The 21142-nt window shown below is 41.0% G+C and overlaps 5 protein-coding genes across 7 annotated transcripts; 2 read left to right on the forward strand and 3 right to left on the reverse strand.

Annotated features, from left to right (window-relative positions):
* The first annotated feature begins 44 nt into the window (after positions 1–44).
* On the forward strand, positions 45–4372 carry LOC109473463 (putative ribosome-binding factor A, mitochondrial). Its single transcript, XM_019773326.1, has 5 exons — positions 45–226; positions 1389–1419; positions 1634–1798; positions 2404–2513; positions 3828–4372. The coding sequence occupies exons 1-5, from the start codon at positions 54–56 to the stop codon at positions 4309–4311; spliced, it is 963 nt and encodes a 320-aa protein (XP_019628885.1). The 5' UTR covers positions 45–53; the 3' UTR covers positions 4312–4372.
* Positions 4373–5187: 815 nt separating this feature from the next.
* Positions 5188–8425, reverse strand: LOC109473413 (centromere protein T-like). Its single transcript, XM_019773273.1, has 6 exons — positions 8416–8425; positions 8096–8322; positions 7051–7478; positions 6596–6763; positions 5963–6067; positions 5188–5398 (listed from the first exon to the last, which is right to left on the reverse strand). Exons 1-6 carry the CDS (start codon positions 8423–8425, stop codon positions 5260–5262), a joined length of 1077 nt encoding a protein of 358 aa, XP_019628832.1. The 3' UTR covers positions 5188–5259.
* Positions 8426–8814: 389 nt separating this feature from the next.
* LOC109473964 lies at positions 8815–13610 on the reverse strand. Its single transcript, XM_019774153.1, has 6 exons — positions 13471–13610; positions 12239–12444; positions 11367–11523; positions 10695–10868; positions 9863–9977; positions 8815–9019 (listed from the first exon to the last, which is right to left on the reverse strand). The coding sequence occupies exons 2-6, from the start codon at positions 12440–12442 to the stop codon at positions 8848–8850; spliced, it is 822 nt and encodes a 273-aa protein (XP_019629712.1). The 5' UTR covers positions 12443–12444; positions 13471–13610; the 3' UTR covers positions 8815–8847.
* A 174-nt stretch (positions 13611–13784) lies between these two features.
* On the forward strand, positions 13785–17994 carry LOC109473965 (nuclear transport factor 2-like). Its single transcript, XM_019774155.1, has 4 exons — positions 13785–14010; positions 15463–15534; positions 15937–16035; positions 17146–17994. Exons 1-4 carry the CDS (start codon positions 13918–13920, stop codon positions 17254–17256), a joined length of 375 nt encoding a protein of 124 aa, XP_019629714.1. The 5' UTR covers positions 13785–13917; the 3' UTR covers positions 17257–17994.
* A 1438-nt stretch (positions 17995–19432) lies between these two features.
* On the reverse strand, positions 19433–21114 carry LOC109473999 (BTB/POZ domain-containing protein KCTD7-like). 3 transcript variants are annotated; one of them, XM_019774195.1, is made up of 2 exons: positions 21057–21114; positions 19433–20502 (listed from the first exon to the last, which is right to left on the reverse strand). In XM_019774195.1, exons 1-2 carry the CDS (start codon positions 21081–21083, stop codon positions 19747–19749), a joined length of 783 nt encoding a protein of 260 aa, XP_019629754.1. In that variant the 5' UTR covers positions 21084–21114; the 3' UTR covers positions 19433–19746. The 3 variants fall into 3 exon arrangements, with proteins under 3 accessions (XP_019629754.1, XP_019629753.1, XP_019629755.1); XM_019774194.1 differs by lacking the exon at positions 21057–21114 and adding an exon at positions 20808–21043; XM_019774196.1 differs by lacking the exon at positions 21057–21114 and adding an exon at positions 20744–20835.
* Between the last annotated feature and the right edge of the window lie 28 nt (positions 21115–21142).

A 21142-nucleotide genomic window follows, 5' to 3' on the forward strand; every position in this document is an offset into this window, starting at 1 on the left:
GCATCAATTAATTTCACCCCTGAAACCTGAATGGTTTAGTCTTTACGACAAAGATGGCTGCCACCATGTGTTTTTTGCCGGTTCGGTCAACTTTTTCTCAGTTTACGTTGTTTTTAAGGATTTCCCAGCCCTGTACTCTGTGCCAAAGGCATCTCTCGGCAACCCATATACTTTATAAAAAGAGAGAGAAGATGAACCCTCTGGAGAAATTCATGAAGAAGGCAGGGTGAGTCTGTTTCTGTGCTACCCATAACCGTTATATTTACAGTATGTCAAAGCATAATATATTCGCCGTGGCTATATACACTCCCGGTGTGTATATAAAAGACAAATAGATTTTATATACACTCCGAAATACTAGCCTCCTTGGTAGGCCCAAAACTTGGGTTTTTGTGAGTGTTTGAGGATTCAGGGGCACCAAGTTTAAACCTCGGTCTTCAAGTTTATCTTATTGGATGATGAAAATCAGAAAACAACACGGAAATCTCCACCGAAGTTCGGTCGAGCGGACCGCCCCGCCCTGCTTGCGCGGGGCCCGGGACCCTCCGCTCCCGGCGGCGGCGGCGAGACCGGTCGCGCGCCCCTGGCGTCCTCGCTACCTGGTTGATCCTGCCAGTAGTCATAGGCTTGTCTCAAAGTTTAAGCCATGCACGTGCAAGTTTAAACTGTCTCAGTGAAACTGCGAATGGCTAATTAAATCAGTTATGGTTCCTTTGATCGTCACATCCTACATGGATAACTGTGGTAATTCTAGAGCTAATACATGCGGAAGAAGCGCCGACCTCACGGTCTGGCGTGCATTTATCAGACCAAGACCAACCCGGGGTTCGCCCCGGTCCCTTTGGTGACTCCGGATAACACAGCCGATCGCGCGGTCTTCGCACCGGAGACAGATCATTCGAATGCCCTATCAACTTTCCGGGAGTGTATATAAAAGACAAATAGATCTTATATACACACCGGGAGTGTATATAAAAGACAAATAGATCTTATATACACTCCCGGAGTGTATATAAAAGACAAATAGATTCTATATACACTCCCGGAGTGTATATAAAAGACAAATAGATTTTATATACACTCCCGGAGTGTATATAAAAGACAAATAGATTTTATATACACTCCGGGAGTGTATATAGCCACGTTCTAATATATTTTCTACCTCCATGGTCAAAGCTACGGTCTTGCCAAGTCCATTTCCAGATGGTTTTGTGTTCTTTGCAACTTTTGGAATTTAAAAAAAAATTTGAACTGCGTATTGTCTTCCACCAGTTTGATACTCAAAGGTTAAAGGATTACCATTATATTTTGCTAGTTTGTTTCAATTCACTAGTAATTAAGTTAATGTTCGTATAACAATATTCAAATTGATTCTTCTTTACCACTAGGAAGAAATTCTACTATGACGTGCCACAACTGGTAAGTGTCGCTCCTTATTTGTGGTAGTGCAGAAAAAGTAAAAATATTCTGTTTCCATATATTTACCTACTAGTAGCATGTAAGAAAGACAGTAAATCCCTATTTTAGAGTTAAAAACAATATTGCAATGTCTTGTCAGTAACATTATGATCTCATAATCAGAAAGGGATGGAAGGATGAGTGTTCGACTGCGATGGTTGTCATTTTTTTCCAGCCCCAAAAGACTGGTGTTGAAGTCCCAGTAAAGCAGAAGGCCCAGCACACTGAGTCTATCCGCCAGCGCGTTGTGAACACCACTCTGCACAAACACATCACAGACCTGGTACAGGGGTGTCAGGTCAGCCAAGAGCTGGAGGATGCACAGGTCGAGATCACCAAGGTAATGTCAAACAACTGATAAGTTCTAAATCTTAATACATTACTCCAAAATATCTTGCTGTAGGCTATAACTGAGTGGGGGCATGCCAAGGAGGTTCTAATTTAGGCCATGTTGATTTGATTATATGGATTACATCCTCTGGGAACCCTAAAACTGACGCAAGCGTGCGAATAAAAAAAAAGTATGGCAAAAAAAGTTTCCTCCATTATGAAATCTATGTGGTCATAAAGGTTGATTAAATGACTAAACACACAGAGTACGGTATGGGGAACAATAATACTCTTAATTTTCATTTCTTCACATTTTCTTCTTTTCCTGAATTGATTTTGGCATTCTATGACATACTTCCTTTGCAACATACCACATATATTTGCTCATTTTGTACGATTTACAGTATGGTTGAAAAGTTTTTTTTGGAAACAGACGAAAATTCATGCAGGCGCGGATGCCATCCACATAATTGAATCAACATGGCCTCAGCAGTACTAGAGAGTAGGTGTAAAAATATATCCAGGATGTTATCTGAAAGAAGCATGTAGCATGTCCAAAAAACTTCGGTAAACATTTACATCTGTACTTATGTGTAACATGTTCTCCATTTTTAGGTGTCTGTGACTCCAGACTTCCTGACAGCACGGGTGTACTGGAGAGCACCAGGATTTGATGATGACAAACACATCGAGGAATTGTTAGACAGGTCCCGTTTTGAATTAAGGTAACATCTATTTTTTGAATACTGGATCAGGATTTCATTCAAATAAAATTAACCTGTTGTGATTGATACAATCGTATTGCTTTGCAATTCCCTTGGTCATGTTGGTTGTCAGTTGAAAGTTATCGGCCACAGAATATTCTGTTTTGATATTGAAATAAAGGCTAAGCTTTAACTTCCAACACTTAGACTACAGAAATAGGACTTACCCCAAATTTTCAGTTGACTCCATCAACCTTATGCATGGAATTGACCTGTCTACTCTTGGAACGTGACGTCAGAGACACGTGACTGTAGTAGCGTGTCATACGTGCCAGATAACTTGTCACCCCCGTCTCTGTTCTCTGTCACAGTCTGTGAGCTCTTATTTACACCGCCTCCTTCACTCCTGTAGTCTAAGTGTTGGAAGTTAAAGCTTAGCCTTTATTTCATGACTTGTACTAACACAGATGAACTTTCATTATGGGTTCACCACACCACGAAGTGGTGGTGAACCCATATTGCTTTTTCTGATGTTTCTTCTCCTTCTCCTCCTGCCATATCTTTAAATGGATTCAGCTTCTTCATTTTAGGGCCTAAGGTCCTGAAATTTGGTATGGAGGTACAGTGGGCAAATACCCCTAGGCGTTTTTTAAATTTTTGTGATACAGGCTTTTAGAATGGTTTTATTTGAGTTTTTTTGGCTGTGTTATAGCAAATGTATTACTGTGTTAGTGTGCCGTGTTTACCACGTCTGGGCATGAGTCATCACAATGGAATGCAGGGCATCAACCAATAGGCATGCAGCTTTCCTCTATACTTCTTGCTGATTGGCTGTTGGGATTTAACTTGATTAACACCCGCACAGAGCATTTCCACCTGCACAGAGCATTTCTTGCTGATTGGCTGTTGGGATTTAACTTGATTAACACCTGCACAGAGCATTTCCATACTGACAGTATGTCTTTATTCAAGTGTTTTGGTAGGTATTTCAAGCTTTTCTGCTCCAGCATTGGAATGCGGGGCATGAACGTTTTTTATTTTATTTTGAAAATCAACAGTTTGCATTATGCAATTAAAAATCCTAACCAATAAAGTAGGGAATAGCTATCCAACTGTTGTTTTAGTTGTATGTTACTTCATATTATAGTTATATCAATGTAATTACTAAATCATTGTTTTCCCTTGTGTTTCTCATTCTTTCCCTGCCATGTGGTAAAATGTGGTGAACCCATCGCTGTATTTGCTCCAAAGCAAATATTGGCCTTTCTAGTTCTGTTTTGATATTCTATGAATAAGTATCTGTGTCCAAACCTACTTAATCCTTCTCCCCTACAGACATATGCTGATACAGCTCCATGTCATTGGAAAAGTTCCTCCTCTAGTATTTATCAAAGACAAAGAGCAAGCTGTCGTTGACGAAGTAGAAAGATTACTTGCAACTGCCGACTTTGGTCCAGAAGAAGAGGAGACAACTGAAAACCTGGAGTCTGATGAGAAAGAGTCTGATCTTGAGGAAGAACTGAACCTTCGAGATAACTTCATAGATAGGACGCCACTTTTTGACATTGACCATCATTCTCTGAACAAACAGATTATGCAAAATAGGGCAAGGGCCATGAAATGGGACAGTCTAGCAGTGGACATTCCAGAAATAACCTACAGGAAAAGGCACAAGAAAAAGTTGGGCCGAGTGTATGAGGATCCAGGCACAGTCTTGAGAGACATGCAAGAGGAGACTGATTCAGACAGTGAACAGAGTTGGGAAAATTCTGGGTATGAAAGTGATGAGCATGAAAGTTCAACTGAGAAGAAGAAATAGAATTCTTATATTGGACAGTACAAATGTTTAATAATGAAGTTTTTTTTTATTGACATGATCTGTCCAGCTATATATCACTTTTCAAAGCCTTTAAGGTAATTCAAACACAATTGTTGAGACAAAGGTATGAGCTCAAACAGTTGTTAAGTACAAAAGTTGAAGTTAGGAATGTAGAATTATCTTCATCTTTCTAGCTCTATCAAGTGCTTATACAAAAACAAAACTACATATATATCACATGTTGCATAATAAAGTTTCTACATACAGTTTTTTCATCAGAAACCATTGTTGTTATCGCTATTCCATTTTATCATCTTTCATCTCTTTTATAATCTTTCCACATTGCCATTCACCTCTTTTATTCATTTAATGAAGACCCTCTCTTGTCCATTTCAGTGGTTAGTGTACACGCATTAATTGCAGGCCATTGTGGCACTAACTACCAGTGTTCAGTATCTTTTTTAGTATGCTGTACAAAACTTCATCCTGTATACAAAAACATTGTACAAGGGATGTTGCCTGTGAAACTAGTGCTTTGAAACACTGGACATGATGCTAGTGCTGTGTACCAAAACCCACATTTAGGTTCAGGTCTGGATTCAAGTCTAGAGGTTTAGGTTTAAGTTCCAGACTCATAAGTCCGGACTTAAACCCATGACATGTACAAATTGCATGTTGGCAACCTTGCAATTTTGTTTGGGCAAAACTTTGGCCACAAAAGATGGAGGCTGACACTTCTTCTTCATTTTGCAGCACAGATTTTGCAATCTATGGAAGGTTTTAGGTGGTTTGGAAAGAAAAGGGGTATGTGACATGTTTTTTTGTGTGATAAGTCCGGAATCGGTTCTTGACTTTTAGTTTTTTTTTAAATTGAACCTAAACATTTTTACAAGTCTGGAACCGGTCCAGTGAACAGGTACACAGCACTACATGACGCCATGCAGAAATCTACTTGTTTCCTTTGCTACTGTGTGGGATGACTTTGTTACCACTGGTTGCCATGGGAATGAGCTGTTCCCTGTCCTCCAAGGGAAGGTACTTCTCTATGAGGGAATTCAGTGACTGCTTCTCTGTTACAAAACGTTGCCTGCAAACAGAAAAAAACACTGTCAATGTCTCTGTGTAAAGAGGTTAAAACTTAAGTGCAGGAAACCAGGGAAGACTTTTATAAATTATATACTTTTTGTAAAGAAAATGCAGTTTTGCATATAATATTTAGCATGTCTGGAGGTAATACAGTGGTAGAAACACTTATTTTCAGTGTTCTGCAATATTGCAGAATGTCAAAAGTTTGTTCTGCAATTCGGAAATACTTTCTGCAAATACACACTAAAAAGTCAGGATCTAAACTCATCGATCCGTGATCGCATATACATGTACAAAATTGCATGTTGGCAAACATATGCAATTTGAAAAATATATGCAAAACTACTTGTATAGTATAGAGTCTGTAGTAAACACAAAAGCTCTTCAGTCTGCGAAATTGCAGGTTGCTTAATTTTTCTTAAATTGAAAATGTCTCTGTAAAATGGAGACTGCAGGTGGGTATTTCTAACACTGTAATACGTATAGAGTCATAAAGGTAAGTTACAACCAGTCACACGTCTTGGATCCAGAACAGTACATAGAAAAGAGATGTTTTGTATCTCACCTCCTCATGAGCAGTTCCACATCAGCCTCCTGGATGGTCTGTCTGTGTCCGTGGATGGCATACATCATCAGGTCTGTGGACAGGTTGTGGAAGAACTTCTCACAGCTAAAACAAATACAGAACAAAATTAATAACAGACTTTTTCAACAGCTTTCCTGGGAAGCTTTTTTTTAGGAATGGTGAACAGTAAAATTGTCCTAATTATGTTTACCGAAGGAAAACATACTGTTTTTACTCAGTTTCTTCCTCTTCTTCCTCTCCAAACACTCACCTCTGACCTGGCCAATGACCTGATTTGTTGACATCTATCACCATGGTAACTGGTGTTGGGTTACATAATGTTGCAATCTTATAGTAGGAGGGATTTAGACTCCTGTCTGACCATATTACATGTATATGAATGTATTTGAGTAAGAATTAACAGAGCTGCAGAGCAGATCATGGGCGAAGCTTTGCAAATGTTACCTTTCTAGTTCTGCTTCAATTTGATAGTGGGTTCAATTCTTTGGGAAAATGACAAAGACTGCTCTGATGCAATATAATCAAGTTTCACTGTAGAGATTTTACACCATATATTATATACTAGTATGCTATCTGTGAAAACATGAAACAGGTCTATCTTGTTTCACTTGCCCCTTTTCCACTGCTTCCATGGCGTCCTTGGACACGGGACGTTTACAGAAGTTGGAGAAGATGCTCTTGGTGTACGCACGTGGCAGGGAGTTGTTGGATGCTGGCGTCTTCCTGCGTTTTTGCCGCACAGGTTTGGCCTGCTGCTGGGCTGGTAACTTCAGTGGAGACCTGAAACACATTGGTTAGACTAAGTAACAACCACATTTTAGTCATCAATATAGATGGAGCAGATGGCTTCACCACATCACCCTTACATGTTTTTGTACCAAAAATGGACCTATACCCCTCCCGCACAAATGGACTGTTCCTAAATCAACCCTGTCCAAAATATGAAGTGTTTCGATAGTCTATACCCCCATGCAGCAATGGTATCTTCCAATGCCTTCTGCTGTTGGAACATGTACATTTGTAGAACCACTTCGAATTCGTGGTGTGGTGAATCTATGTATTCTAACCTTGCATGTTCTACGGCAGATGAAATCATAAATTCATCTCCAGGTGCGTTATTCTCTTCTTCAGACGAATCATCAATTTCTTCCCCGTCGCCTTCCTGTTCGTCTATCACGTGATCTTCCTCTACTTCCTCATTCTGGTATCTGTTCTCCATTCCTGCTGCCCTGTCCTCAAACATGTCATCGTCTGACAGGACCTCTTCACCCTGGTCTGCCGACTTTTCCCCATCGGAGTGACCGTCGTCTGCTGCTGAGGAGGGGCCTGGTGTTTGGTCAGTGTCCCGAGCAGATGGGTGGTCATCCTGCTGGACTGACATCTGTGTCTCTGGTACAAACTCTTCTCCATCAGACTCCCCCTGTGACTGGGCGCGCTCATTGTACAGAGTTTCCTGGGTGTATATTACGTCAGCAACACTGCCAGCATTCCTGTCCTGAACAAGAAAGGATCAAAGAGAAATTTGTAAAACTGTCTAGATGTAAACATGGAAATGTGATAAGCTGTGATCTCAATGTACATGTACGATATACATGAAATGATTTTTCAATGATCGACAGCAAATGGTGAACAATGTTAACGGCTTTATCATTCAAATAGCTAAAATGCAGTGAAGAGCCTTTTCATCATTACCAACCAGGGCTAAAAATACTGGGTGCATATGCACCTTAGTTCACCCAAATTTGGTGCTGTGCACCGAGTATATATTCGTAGGTTTACGTATGTAAAGATGTTAAATGTGTAGTAGTATAAAGGTTATTCTTAACATCTAAGTGTCAGAAAAATAAAATCATTGTTGTAATAATTTTCTTTAGAAATGAAACAATTAGTTTTTGCTGGCATTCTACTAAATTCATTTTATATGGTGCACCCAAAAACATTTTTGTGCACCCAATTTTTTTTAGGTTGGGTGCATCAGTGCACCTACATGTACATGTACTCCAAAAATGAATTTTGAGCCCTGCCTCCCTAACAACCCCCTTCTTCCAACTGAATACTACTAATCTGTCAAGCTATCCAACAGAACATCAGAAAGCAAAAATGGTTCCCTACTTCTTGAGATGACATCTCATCATCACCCTCACACGAGCTGGCTCCCACCTCGGTCTGTGATGTGGTCCCTTGTGTAGAATCTGTTTCTTGTACATCTTCTGTTCTCACGGCATGTCTGATCTCACCGCCTGTCACAGCAGGTGTACTTGTCTCAGCTACACTCACTGCTGCAGCTGTCTGGTCTTCTGAGTCACCTGTCTCTGGAGTTTCTATTGACTCCCCTCCTTCTAAACATAATACAGGAGAACAGAAAACTTTTATTACTATGTATTTATTAATAAAACTTTTATTACTATTTATTACTATTTATTACTATGTACCAGGGCACATAGTAACAGTCGAGCTTCCTTCCAAATATAATACATAATACTGTGTGCATTACATGAACATTTGACACTCGTGCCACATTGAATCACCTTACAGTTCCTCTGTGACAAAGGTATGCCTGATTTTTGTGACAAAAGTCCTATCCTATGAAATTTGTTCTCAAAACTAGCATCACAATACATACTAGTAGATCAGACAGTATTCACCCTTGTAGCCTTGTAGCCAATTCAGTAAAACAACAATCTTCTACCCAACTAGATAGTTTTAAACAATATTTAGAGTTAAGTGTAATGTAGCCAACCGCTGTCGTGCTACAATGCTTCCCTGCGAGGCTGGTCTGTTACACTGAGGGGCTATATAGATAAAGAACTGAAGCCAAGCTAGCCAAAATAGTACATTGGATGATACTTGGACAATCCAATTTTCTATTCAAAGGTTTGCTGAATACCTTGAGTTTGAGCCTCCTGACTTGCCAGTCTCTGTTCCACCCCGGCAGCGAACTGCTCCAGTGTGACGTGTGTCCTGTGTGTGTGGCGAGTAACACGGCCATGCCGGGGCACGGTCAGGGACAGGTCCAGCTCAGGGGTGGGCTGGGCACTGAGAAGTCAAACACACATGCAGTAGATGAGTAATACTGTCAGGACTCGAAATAAACTTTTCTTCCTATTGTCCCAGCACTGTCCTAAAAATAAGTTTCAATTATCCCAAAGTGAGGATGAACTGTCCCAACCTGTTTTTTGGAAATATTGTATAACTTCAACTTGAAGTCAACTTAATTTTGCATAATTGTTCACTCCCAGGCACAACTACTAAGTATAATTGCAGAGTAGACAGGAAATTCGGAGGGGGGGGGAGACTTTTCCGGATCCAAAAGCCTGGACGTGTGCCTGATAAACAAAAGAAGGGCTGACATTCTGACGTTGATTATTTTTCTATTGTCCCGAAGTGTCTTTTTAGTTCTTTCAGCCTAAATTTTAGTGGTCAGTGGCCATTTGACCGCCTTTAATTTCGAGCCCTGACTGTAAATCACTTTATGTTCGCGGTAGCAAACGTTCCTGGTCTGAGAAAGACGGACAGGTTCGCGGAAATATATGTTCACAGTGGCGGCAGGTGCAGCAAAAAGGTACAGTAATGATAAGTTTGCAGTATAGAAGTGACCCCGAAAATCCTGAATAGAAAAGTACCGTGAAAAAATTGTGGTGATTAAGAATAGCCTGTTGTTGTAACTTTTTTTAAAACCTATTTTATACTCTGTATTTGCAGAGAGGACAAAAGACAGTTGGTAGCTAAAAAAGGTTAGACCACCAGGCTACTAAATGAGGTGTTACATGTTTCTCATTTATTTTTAAGCTTGCAAGCGCACAGTCTCAAGACTGACCATTGCAGTTAGAAACTATGAAATGAAGTAATAACATCACTGCTATCAGCTTTTATACTTACCTTTGTTGCATCTGCACCTGCTCTATCCCTGGTGGCTCCACTGTTGGGGTGCCGGTACTTTCCTCCAGTAGGGACACTTCAGCCTGGCTGTGTGTGGCAGGGCTCTCAACTGGTACTGTCAGACAACAGAAACATACAACTGTCATCACAGTCCAAAGTAACATTGCTGACAAACAAGGTGATTTCTCCAAACAACCTCTATTATCATTCAAAAAGTTATCTACAAAATGACTGTTACCATGGGAGTGCCTCTGTAATCTTCTGTGATTCTCTTCGTAATACTGGTAAAACTTTTGAGGATGAACTGTCCCAACCTGTTTTGTTTAAAGTATTGTATGACTTCAACTTTAAGTCAACTTAGATTTCACTTATGTTCACTCCTAGGTGCACTATAATTGCAGAGTAGACAGGAAATTCGGGGGGATTTTTCCAGATCCAAAAGATGTGACGTGTGCCTGATAAACAAAAGAAGGGCTGACATTCTGATGTTGATTATTGTCCCCCAAAAATGTCCCAAAGTGTCTTCTTAGTTGTCCCAGCCTAAATTCTAGTGGTCTGTGGCCATCGGGACACCTTTAATTTCGAGCCCTGCAGCAGGGATCTCCCCAGAAATTTAGGACAGAATGGAGGAGGGTGCGAAATATCGGTAAATTTGACCAAAGAACCCTGGAAAAGGGTGTAAAAACACTAGTTTTGAAAATTAACAGGGTGGAGCTGAGATAAGGACTGGGTGGAGGAGCTCCACTGCTCCATTGTTTAGGGAGGTCCCTGTGCAGTATATGTTGTAGTTTATTTTGTAAAGCAATGTAAGAATGATTGGAGATGTACTAACAGACGTGCAGGACGTTGTGTAGCATGGTGCGCGGTGTGGCGTCGTCCTGCGGGGTGAAGAGTGAGCTCACCCTCCCCACCTGCCTCCTGGTGGTGAGGTGAGCTGACCCTGGGCTGGCCGTACTGATACGGGCGCTTCTACGCACGCTCTGTCGGAGGCTTCTCGGGGCTGAACCTATAGAACGCAAGGAACACGTAGAATTAGGTTCTCACCAGGATTTTTGAATTTGAAAGACAGCATAGGGGTCCAAATTATGGTACAGGGCCTGGGGTCCCCATGCTCAAATTAGTCAAAAGGCCTGGCGAGAACACTGCACTAATATGGAATCTTACCTGCTGCTGTCACGGTGTCTGATAATGGAAGACGATGTGTCGTGTAGGACATTTTGCCTGTTTACTGTAATTCATGATTTGTCGATGTTGAGTCGTCGGTTTTCGTGGTCACTTCACTGTACGATGAACTTATCATTACCCGGAACAAATAATCACCAACTTTCTTTTTTCTGCACCTTCATGTACTGCCATCATGAAGGTCCGCAAACCTGTCCATTTTTGTCAGATTGCGACCTTTTGAATTACAGTATCAGTAGATACAGAAAAAAATATGCTGGTACATCTGATCACTGCTATAAGAAAGAATATAGCATGTTTGCATGTTGTGTTAAGTCTGCACCTGATGGTGAAGCAAACGTTGGCCCTGTTCCCTGTCCAGAACCACCATGGCTGGGGGGAGGCTGACCTCTGACCTGTGGGGTTACCCTGGCAACCTTCCTGGCCGGCTCTTCTGTGGTGTTCTCAGGTGTGGGCTGGGTCTCCAGAACACCTCGGATCTGGACCAAGGGAAGGTCTTCATGTCAATCTCAGGGTTGGACAGGTTTTCAAAATTCCACTTGCCCTATCGGGCAAGCTCATGGTCGACCTGAGTCATTTTTACTTGCCCGAACCAACTTTTCACAATGCCCAATGCAAAATATAAAGAAATGACATAGTGCATTTTTACCGCAAGGAAATTTTGTCATGAAAAAAAAAAAATTATTGTTCCATGCTTTACCAGTATATCCCAAAGTAAGGAAGTTTGATACTTGCAAATGATTCTCTGACAAAAAGTCATACTTTTGACCGACATCAATAAGATATTATAATTTATGGGAATACATTATGGGGGAAAATGATGAGTGACTCCAAACACTGGGCATAATGCCACATCCATGTCCAGCCTCGTTAGCTTTGTTGGCGGGAGAGCAGATCTTGGGAAGCGGACCAAAGGTTAACATGGCTGAACTCCAGCCAGGCTAACCTACCTACTACAAACCTACTCCAGACCAACATTGTTGAGTTTGCTCACGATCATGATGATCATTCTGGCATACCATACTCATTTTCACCTGAGCAAAGTGAAGAAAGTTGTGTAAAGTGCCTTTCCTAGGGGCCCAAGGACTTGCAGGATTAGACCCAGGGACCTCTTGGTTCTGAGTCAAATGCTCTGTCGTTATGCCACATGACCCCACAAGTAAGACATGTAAATACATGTAAGACATAGTTTACCAGTGTTCGTGGTGAAGCTGTGCTGATTCTCCTTTTCTTCGCTGCTGATGTTGAGCCTGAAGCACGCAGTACATCAGCCACAGACGACCGTCTCTCCCTGCCGGTATCGGCTACTGACTTGACGGCACTGTCACTCACAGGGAGGTGGGCTAGAACCCCGCGGATCAGGGTACGCGGAGTCTCACTCTCTTCACCTGCTTCCATTTTCTGTTGGAATATACAGGGACATAATCTATATAAATTGTCCTAGGAATATATAATTAGGAGATTACAGTTTAAGAATAAAGGGAAAAGGGACGTGTTAATGGTGAATACGATATATAGTGATGCAATGTTCGAAAAACCCATCTGAATTCTGCAGAGAGATTTACAATATTGGACAGAAAAATCTACTCTCCAAGCAGAGGTTGTGGGGGAATGATCGTTACCTCTTTATGTAACGTTATGGCCGTTTTTTATGTACCAACCTTCTCTGGCTAATGGATACTGCCTGGCCAATTTGATACTGTCTTTTTGCCACCGAAAGTGATCTGCTTGTAGATTAAGAAAAATCCTACAATCTGCAATTTTGCTTTATACATTGAGAAGGTTGTACATTTTGTATTATGGGTGCTTGTGTATAATTTTGCAAGAAGTGTTTCCAAAATTATAATATTTGCAGAACAAAATTTTGACTCACCTGCAATATTGCAAAACATTGAAAAAAATAATTTCTACCACTATGATGGCAACAGTCCGTAGGGGGGCTTCATTTTTTAACAGTCTGAAACTTTAACAATAGCAGAGCAGGGGTTTTTCTAGAAAAATTTAGCATGAGGGAGTAGATTGCAAGCATGTTGAGGGAGTGAAGTGACCTAGGGGGGATTTTTTAATGAGAGTAACACAGTTTGTAATGCTAGAATGCATTGTTGTATTGTTTTTACATCTTCACTGAAAAAAGATCATTTTAAGAAAGACTAAAATGGTGTGTAAGTAGCCACTTAAGGTTCAATCTGAAAATTGGTATGAGGGAGCTGGCTGGTTACATGAGGGAGCAGCTCCTTTATTCCCCTGTTTAGAAAAACCCCTGGCAGAGTGAAGGCTAATGTGGAAGGCCTGTCAAAAATTATACTCAGTAAGTAGCCTCTGCCCCCCTCCCCCAAATCGGCGCTTTGCACCAAGACTAAGAGAGGGTGAGAAGGCAAACTTACATTTTCACGCAAAGAATATAGACATGGTTCCAAAGACATTACCTGAATTGTTACGTCCAAAAATACGCAGTAAGAGAGCTCTTTTCCGAAGGAGAAATGTCCTCAGGAAACGGTAAATTAGGATTCAAACGACTGCAGCGCCAAAATTTCTTTCAGAACTGCGAAACAAACCTGTTCAAAATGGCCGCCAATAAAATCACGTGACTCTTTATTTGTGATTAATTTCATAATTGTCAGAATTTATTTGGCAACTGCATCGCTGTTTATTGAGTGGTTAAATACAAATATGTATCGCATCTGCACATTTCTGTCTTTGGTTATGTCAATTTTACCGCTCATTTTTGTGACTTTTGCCTCCCAGCTCCAATGCATCATGGGAGTAGGTGGTAACTACATATTGTTGCCGCCATTTTTTGGCCCATTTTGGACTCTCGAAAGTTCAGTTCGAGAAAACTTCACGAGTTGTTAGCGGATACGGAGACCTGGACGATGAACCCGCAATTTGACTCTATCGGCAGACAGTTTGTAGACTTCTACTACAAAGCTTTTGATGAGAATCGCTCTACACTTGCCGCACTCTATGTAAGAACTTGAAATATTTTTTGCTTGCTCGGCTCTGTGCCCCCCTCCCCCCATGACCGTGTATGCTCGATGCTCCACCGACCATGCATGTTTTCAGCTTCTGTGTGTTCTATATCTTTTAATGTCTATAAGCTTGCGACGATGCATGTGTCCTACAAACCTACATTTGATAAGAAAAGCTGTAATCTGATGCTCGAAAGCAGAATTATTGCTTGAATTATGAAATTGAGAAGTGCTGTTGCTTGTTTACCTTGTCTTATAGTTTAGTATAACAGTTAAATATTTATGCTGTACCTTATCCACATGTGACCAATGCTTCAAATAATTTTACGAGTATATAAATTTTGTGCCCCAGATTGCATGGACATCCATCATGAGATAAATCTGCACTGCCCCACCCAAAATTCTAGCCTGACAGTTTAGCAAGCTTACAGAGAAGGCGCATCAATATATAGAACATTAGAAGTTTCTAGAAGCTATGGGCAAGCCTTTAGATATATCAGAAAATTTTAGACAACTTGTCACCTGAGATAAATCTAAAATTATGAGATTGATAAGTGATAAAATTAACGTAGTCAGTAATGCATCCTTACAAAATAAATACAAGAAATCGGAGATCTCATACCTCCATGAAATATGAGTTTTTGTAAATGTTTTTACACACTATACTACAGTACATTCTAACAAAATAACACAGGCTTTTGTTTTCAAACACACAACTAATACACTATTATACAGTAGCACCTTTGGCCTGAAATATGTAGGTCAGAGGGAGAACCTCATTAATCAAACCAGCGCGCTGACCGCTGGTGTTTTGTTGCATAACCAGCACATCTGTTTTCCCTGCCTTACAAACCTGGAAGTTCTGCTGCAGTACCAAGGTCAGCCACCAGGAGGCCCATATTTGCCCTTGACCTTCGGCTTCCTAAGATTTACCTGCATACCAAATATCACAATCCATAAAGGCGTTATGAAGTTATAAGTGCGGAAACACACACGCACACACACACACACACACACACACACACGCACACACACACACATACATACAATAACATACACACACACACACAGACAGGCCAAAAACAATACCTCCATTTTTCATGGAGGTAATAAAGTGGAAAAAAACATGCATGTGTTATGTACATGTAGTTTGAAACTTATCCAGACCAGGTATGTTATGCCCTTAAAACGAAAATGAAGTATAATTTGTGGCAGAAAAACATAAGTATATACCACATGCTTGTCACTACATTACACTGTGGTCATTTGGCATCAGGCATCAGTGTAAGTAACAGATTACTAGTATCATAGTAGTATGCAGCATTTTGAAATGTTTAACAGACATATACTGTAATCCAACCTGTGACAGCATGTCATTAATATGACAAGCCTGTTTAGAAAGAATCTGTCCTTAACATCCAGTGTCTCTTCTTCCTCTCGTCCTGACAGAGACCTGAGTCCATGATGACATTTGAAGGAGCGCAGCACCAGGGTCCAGAGGCCATCGTACAGAAACTTGTGGTAAGACTTTACTCATCCCTGCTGAAGGAGTCCATTTTGAACATCTTTGTTTGAGGCTCAGTTAGTGCTGTGTACCAGTTTGCTGGACTGGTTCCGGACTCGTAAATTTGTTTAGGTCCAAAAAACCTAAAAGTCAAGAACTGATTCTAGAGTTATTAAACAAAAAAAAAAACATGTCACATACCCCTCTTCTTTCCAAACCATCTAAAACCTTCCATAGATTGCAACATCTGTGCTGCAAAATGAAGAAAACATTGCCATCGGGCATCGTCAAGTGTCGGCCTCCATGTTATGGCCGCCCGCTCCATTATTTTTCTACAAAAATCCGTTAACCAAGAAAAGAAATTGGTGTGGCCTTAGTACATTTGTACTAGTATTTAATCAGGACATCTTTTTTTTCAGAGCCTACCATTTCAGAAGGTGCAACACGTTGTCACCACAGTTGACTGTCAACCCACAGTAGATTTTGGTGTTCTTGTAATGGTGGTAGGACAACTAAAGGTGTGTACTACTGTCCAACTCAAACGACACACATTTGTCATGATGAAATTGCATTAGTGTAATGTTAAAGGCATTCAGTTTTTAGGGCTTGGGAACCCGAATTTTTAAAGTCAGCAGTCACTTGAATACATACTATCCAAGTATGAGTTGAAACCACACTATCCAAATGCATATTGACCCTTATGGAGCAAAAAGAGCCAAAATTCTGACGGAAAATGGTTACTGGAAGAGCCTTTTGCTGATTTTTAGGGTACCACCCATAAGATAAATGACTCATCTTGGGGCTTATTTCTGTAGTTTTAAATACCCAAAGTATGACATACTGATTGGAATGTGCTAATCTGAAGCAGTATGTGTCAATATAACAAAGATTGCGTTATTCAGAGTATTTTCAGTTTTGCTGCCCTGAAATCGCATTGGATGCCTTTAACTGTTGAAGTTTGGGATGTGATTGCAATGTTTTCTCAGTTGTCTGTCTTTCTTCCGTGAATAGTTTTATCAGGTTGGTAAGGCACTGAATAAATAGACTCTTTTTACACAACTAATGTGCAATGTGCACAAGTCAGAATTGCCATTAGGAAGATGACAGACTGTGACACTGAAACGTCAGCGGAATAAACCTCTTGGTTGTGTAAAAAGAATCCGTTTTGTTCAGTTTCTTTCACTTGTTACTTTCTCTCCTTTTCAGTATGTTTTTGACAGCTACTTGTCAGTCACATACAGTCAAACTGAATGACAATAATGTTATGAAAAACTTAAACTTTTCTCCAACTCAAAATTTGACTCACCAGAAATTTTCAACTGAATCACTCAGTCTTCCTCAGCTATCTGCTGTGGACACGTGATTTTTCCCACGTGTGACGTCAGCAAAGGGTCAAAGGTTGTCTGAAGTCGATATCGCCCCCCGTCCCGGTTGAGCGATGGTTGAAGTTCCCTGATGTATATGGCCTCTTTTATGCCTCTCTTTAAGTAATCCTGTTCGGTATCCAAGAAGATGACAGACTGGTGAGTCAAATTTTGAGTTGGAGAAAAGTTTAAGTTTTTCATAATGTCATTTACCAACTCAGATGAACTTTCATGCTGATGACAGTAATGTTGTTGTTTTTCCAGACGGATGAAGATCCGATCCATGGGTTTAGTCAGACGTTTATCCTGAAGAATGATGGAAGTAATTACTACGTCCTCTCAGACATCTTCAGGCTGGTTGTCCACTCCGCATAGAGACCCCCCTCCCCGCCCACCGCCAAAGTAGAGCATCCCCACAGCTGGACATCGCACCAAAATGGCTGGGGAGTGAAGCTACTAGTTTCAACAGCCTAACCAATATGTCGTGTCTTACAATGCCCAGATGGACGGCTTTCTGAGCGCTACATGAACGTTTCTGCCAATCAGAGGTGATGGAAAACCGTTTGAAAAACACGTAGTGGACGGTGCTCTTACTCCCTATAGTGTAGCTTTGTTGTAGCAGTTTGGAACTTAGCTTAGCTGAATGGACAGCTTCATAATGCCGTTGTCCATTATCATGTACCTGGCTGTGAAAGTCCCGCAAAAGAGGCCTGCAGATGAACTAGAAATTAAGTGTAATGGTTTGGTGCTTACAGATTTTACCAGTGTGGCCAATCTCATGTTCCAGTTGTTTGAAAAACTCTGCTATTACAAAAAGATATTAGCTTCTTGTCTGGGACCCCAAACAGCCCCCCACCCCACCCTATGGGCTTTACACTGACCAGTGCAAACCTTTTTCCTGCATCTGTCTATGCCATCCCCAGCTTCTGGACTGATAATCACGTTGGTTTTGAGATTGATCAAATGTTTCCTGCCCATTTTGTATACTAGTATGTGCTGCTGACAACTCCAGGGTGCCAGAGCTGTAGTTCGATGTCCCTTTAAGGCCATGCAGACCTGTTCTCAGTGCAGCATTCGCTTTTGATAAGTCTCTGGAATCAAGGTGAAATAAAAGAAAAAAATACAAATTGTGTTTGTATGTCTCTTGATATTAATGATGCTAATGCTAAGGGGTGGATTACTTTATTATTAAGTGGTATAAGTGAGAAATTTAAAATGAATGTAATATTGTGCTCAGGAGAATCCAGTTTTTTGATGGGGACAATTTGCTTTAAAACTTTTTAACCTTCAGCAGTCTACAAGTGTTCTCCTGTACCAAGTTGGTGCTGGCACACAGGTAAGTTAGAGGGTTAAACGGTTGCTACCTTTAAATAAAAGAATACAATTTTTTTTTGTTATCCTAGAACAAAACGTGAGGAAGGGAGGAACCCAAAAAAATTCACTAAATCTTTCCATGCATGATTGAGTTCACTTGTTGGTCAGTTCACATTAAATAGGTACAAATTATGAATGATAACAGCAATTATTGAAGAGAAGGTTATCAAACATACTTGTAGTTGCAACAAAAAGTCTGATACGTTACATCACATTGCAGGCAGATGTATGTCCTTACAATAGCCACTCTAAAAATAAATATAATATTTCATAAAAATGGGTTATGAAATAGAAATATTCACTGATACTACTACAGGTAGTATGGTTATTTGCATTATTGTCAGTCCTTCATTCAGATACAGGCAGTGCTATCTGAACATGCTGCATGTTTGTTTGTGTTTCATGGAGTTTCAGAAAGATTTGGTAACACTACAGACTTTCAAATGTTTTAGAGTTACTACTCTTCTATCAGCTGGTGTGGATGTCCACTTCAGGTCCACCCCCAAAAAAATTCTGTTGGGTATTTCTTAAGTAAGGCCACAGCAAGTAAATTTTATGGATGACATCCTCCGCAAACTCCAAATCTAATGCAATAGGGCGAAAAGAAAACAAGGTCGGCCAAAAAAAACAAGATTTCTTCTATTTTCAAATTTTGAGATCATAAACCTTGTTAAACCATATTTTTTTTTATTCAGTGGCAACATCACATATAATGGAATGAAATACAATACTGCAACAATGTGAAATTAAAGGACAAAACCTTAAATCAAAGCCTTGTCTTGTCTCCTCTCTTCACATTTATCTGTCATCCAAGTTCCGGCATGGCAACAGACATATTTACCCATTTTTGGCATGTTGTTCACTGTCAGGGGGCAACAAAATTTCTTGTTTTTTTTAAACCAAAATCAGGTGAAAATCAATGCACGCACTGATGTCATCCATAAAATTTACTTGCTGTGGCCTAATATAACAGTGTATTCCTGACTGTGAAGCACCATCTATGTCTGAAGGAGCCTCTTGTTTTGTTGTTCACAAAGAGTCCACTACGAAACATTTACACCACATACTTGGGGGGATAAGGCTACTAGTATGTCATACGATCTGTCTCTTACCTGTAAGACACTTAAGTTTCTTCTAGTTCTGTCTTCTGATGTGATGACGGTCCACGTCTAAAAAAAATCAGCTTGCTTTGAACATATATTTCCACTTTACTCATTTTATTTATTTCAATGATTAAAGATTTTACTGGCCTATTATACAGTGATAACTTAAAGATTTTACTGGCCCCTTACAGTGATAACTTTTGAAGTAAGATCTTGCAGTCTAATAAACACTTACATCTATACAAATCTGTAGAAAACAGTTAACAAATAGATATTTACAACACTTTGTTTTTAACGACAGTGCAGACATGAGAAGACTTCCTTTCTATCTTTAGCTGCTCCATTTTCTGTTTGTTAAGGTCTTGAATATACAAGAGAGCTGGAAATTTTACTTCTTTTTTACTCCTTTGGTTGGCCACCAGTTGAAGGTAAATGCACAGCAGACAGTGTCGTAAAATTCGTGGTACATGGGAATGTCATTGTTCTTGTTCTTCTGAGTCCAATACTCGCACACAGACTCTCGCATTCTAAAGTCTACGTTGAAACCCTCCTCTCGCAGGTCGAATAAAACACAGTGGAGCATCGACTCCTCTAACTGGCCCTCCTTTCCGTAATCGTTCAACGGACCAACGAGGATGGTGCTCTCGTCTCGCGTTAGGTCCCTACGGATGGACAATGTCTGCGCTTGTAATCCCTCCACCAAAAACTCCCTGTACTGGTGGATGGATATTTCGGAACAGTGCGAGGCACTGGCTAACTCGTACGCAAGGTCCACTAGTTTTTCCTTGAACTCCTTGTACTTCGGCAGGGCGTTGCGAAGACTTTCTCTCAGCTCGTACTCGGCTCGGACCGGCGGAGATGACTTGAGAATTTCGATGAGTGGATGAAGGCCGTAGTACAGCGCTTCCTTGTACACCTGTACCGCCACGTGATGAGGAGGAACTTCCGAATCTCGTAGGAACTTCAGGATATACTGGAACAAGTCGCCATCGCGGTCGATGAAGTAGCGTTTCTGCTCGTCTTGGATGACGTGGTAACGCCCGCTGAACATGGCGGCCAGCATGGAGCTCTCGTACTTACGCAAGGTGGATAGGCTAGTGGTGTAGTCATGCCCCCCGACGTTCAGCGGTATCACTGCAGGAAACTGAGGATGGAAAAATAGTGGCAGGGAAATAATCATAAAGAACAAGTTTTTATAAGATTTCATAGTCATTCCCGAAACACTTTCCAGTTCCAGAGTACCAATGATTTGGAAAATCTGAGCAGAAGGATGCCACCAGACTTAATTAAGTGCAAAAAGCTTTCCTAATTTGTTGTTTATCATAATTCACTGGTCACAAGGCCACACCCCTGCACACTAATGCTCAAATTGTCAACAACCTAACCTCCTTCTACGGACAAGCGTTTCCTTTTATACAGCAAGGTCTTACGCTTCCTTCAACACACTACCTGGGTTACAGGCCTGGCCGGGGCCTTGTTGAGGCCTCTCCTGAGGGTCCCAGGTGCATCCATGGCACACCTGGTGCACCTGCCGCTGTGCAGCTGGGTTCACTCCGGCCAGCCAGGAGTTCAAATGGCGGCCAGTTACAGTATCGTTAAGGCGGCCACCCCCCGCATAAATCATCCAAACACAACGTGTGGAATGTAAGGAGGACAAAGCCTGAGTGCAAACAACGGTGACCTAATAAGTAAACCAACCTTGCGATCCCCCTGAGGGTCCGCCATGTTGTTTCACTCACGGACCGATGATAGTGCATGCGCGCCACCTAGCGATTTTATCGAAG

This window comes from Branchiostoma belcheri, unplaced genomic scaffold, assembly GCF_001625305.1.
Source record: "Branchiostoma belcheri isolate BF01 breed outbred unplaced genomic scaffold, Haploidv18h27 scaffold3, whole genome shotgun sequence".
NCBI classification, from domain to species: Eukaryota; Metazoa; Chordata; class Leptocardii; order Amphioxiformes; family Branchiostomatidae; genus Branchiostoma; species Branchiostoma belcheri.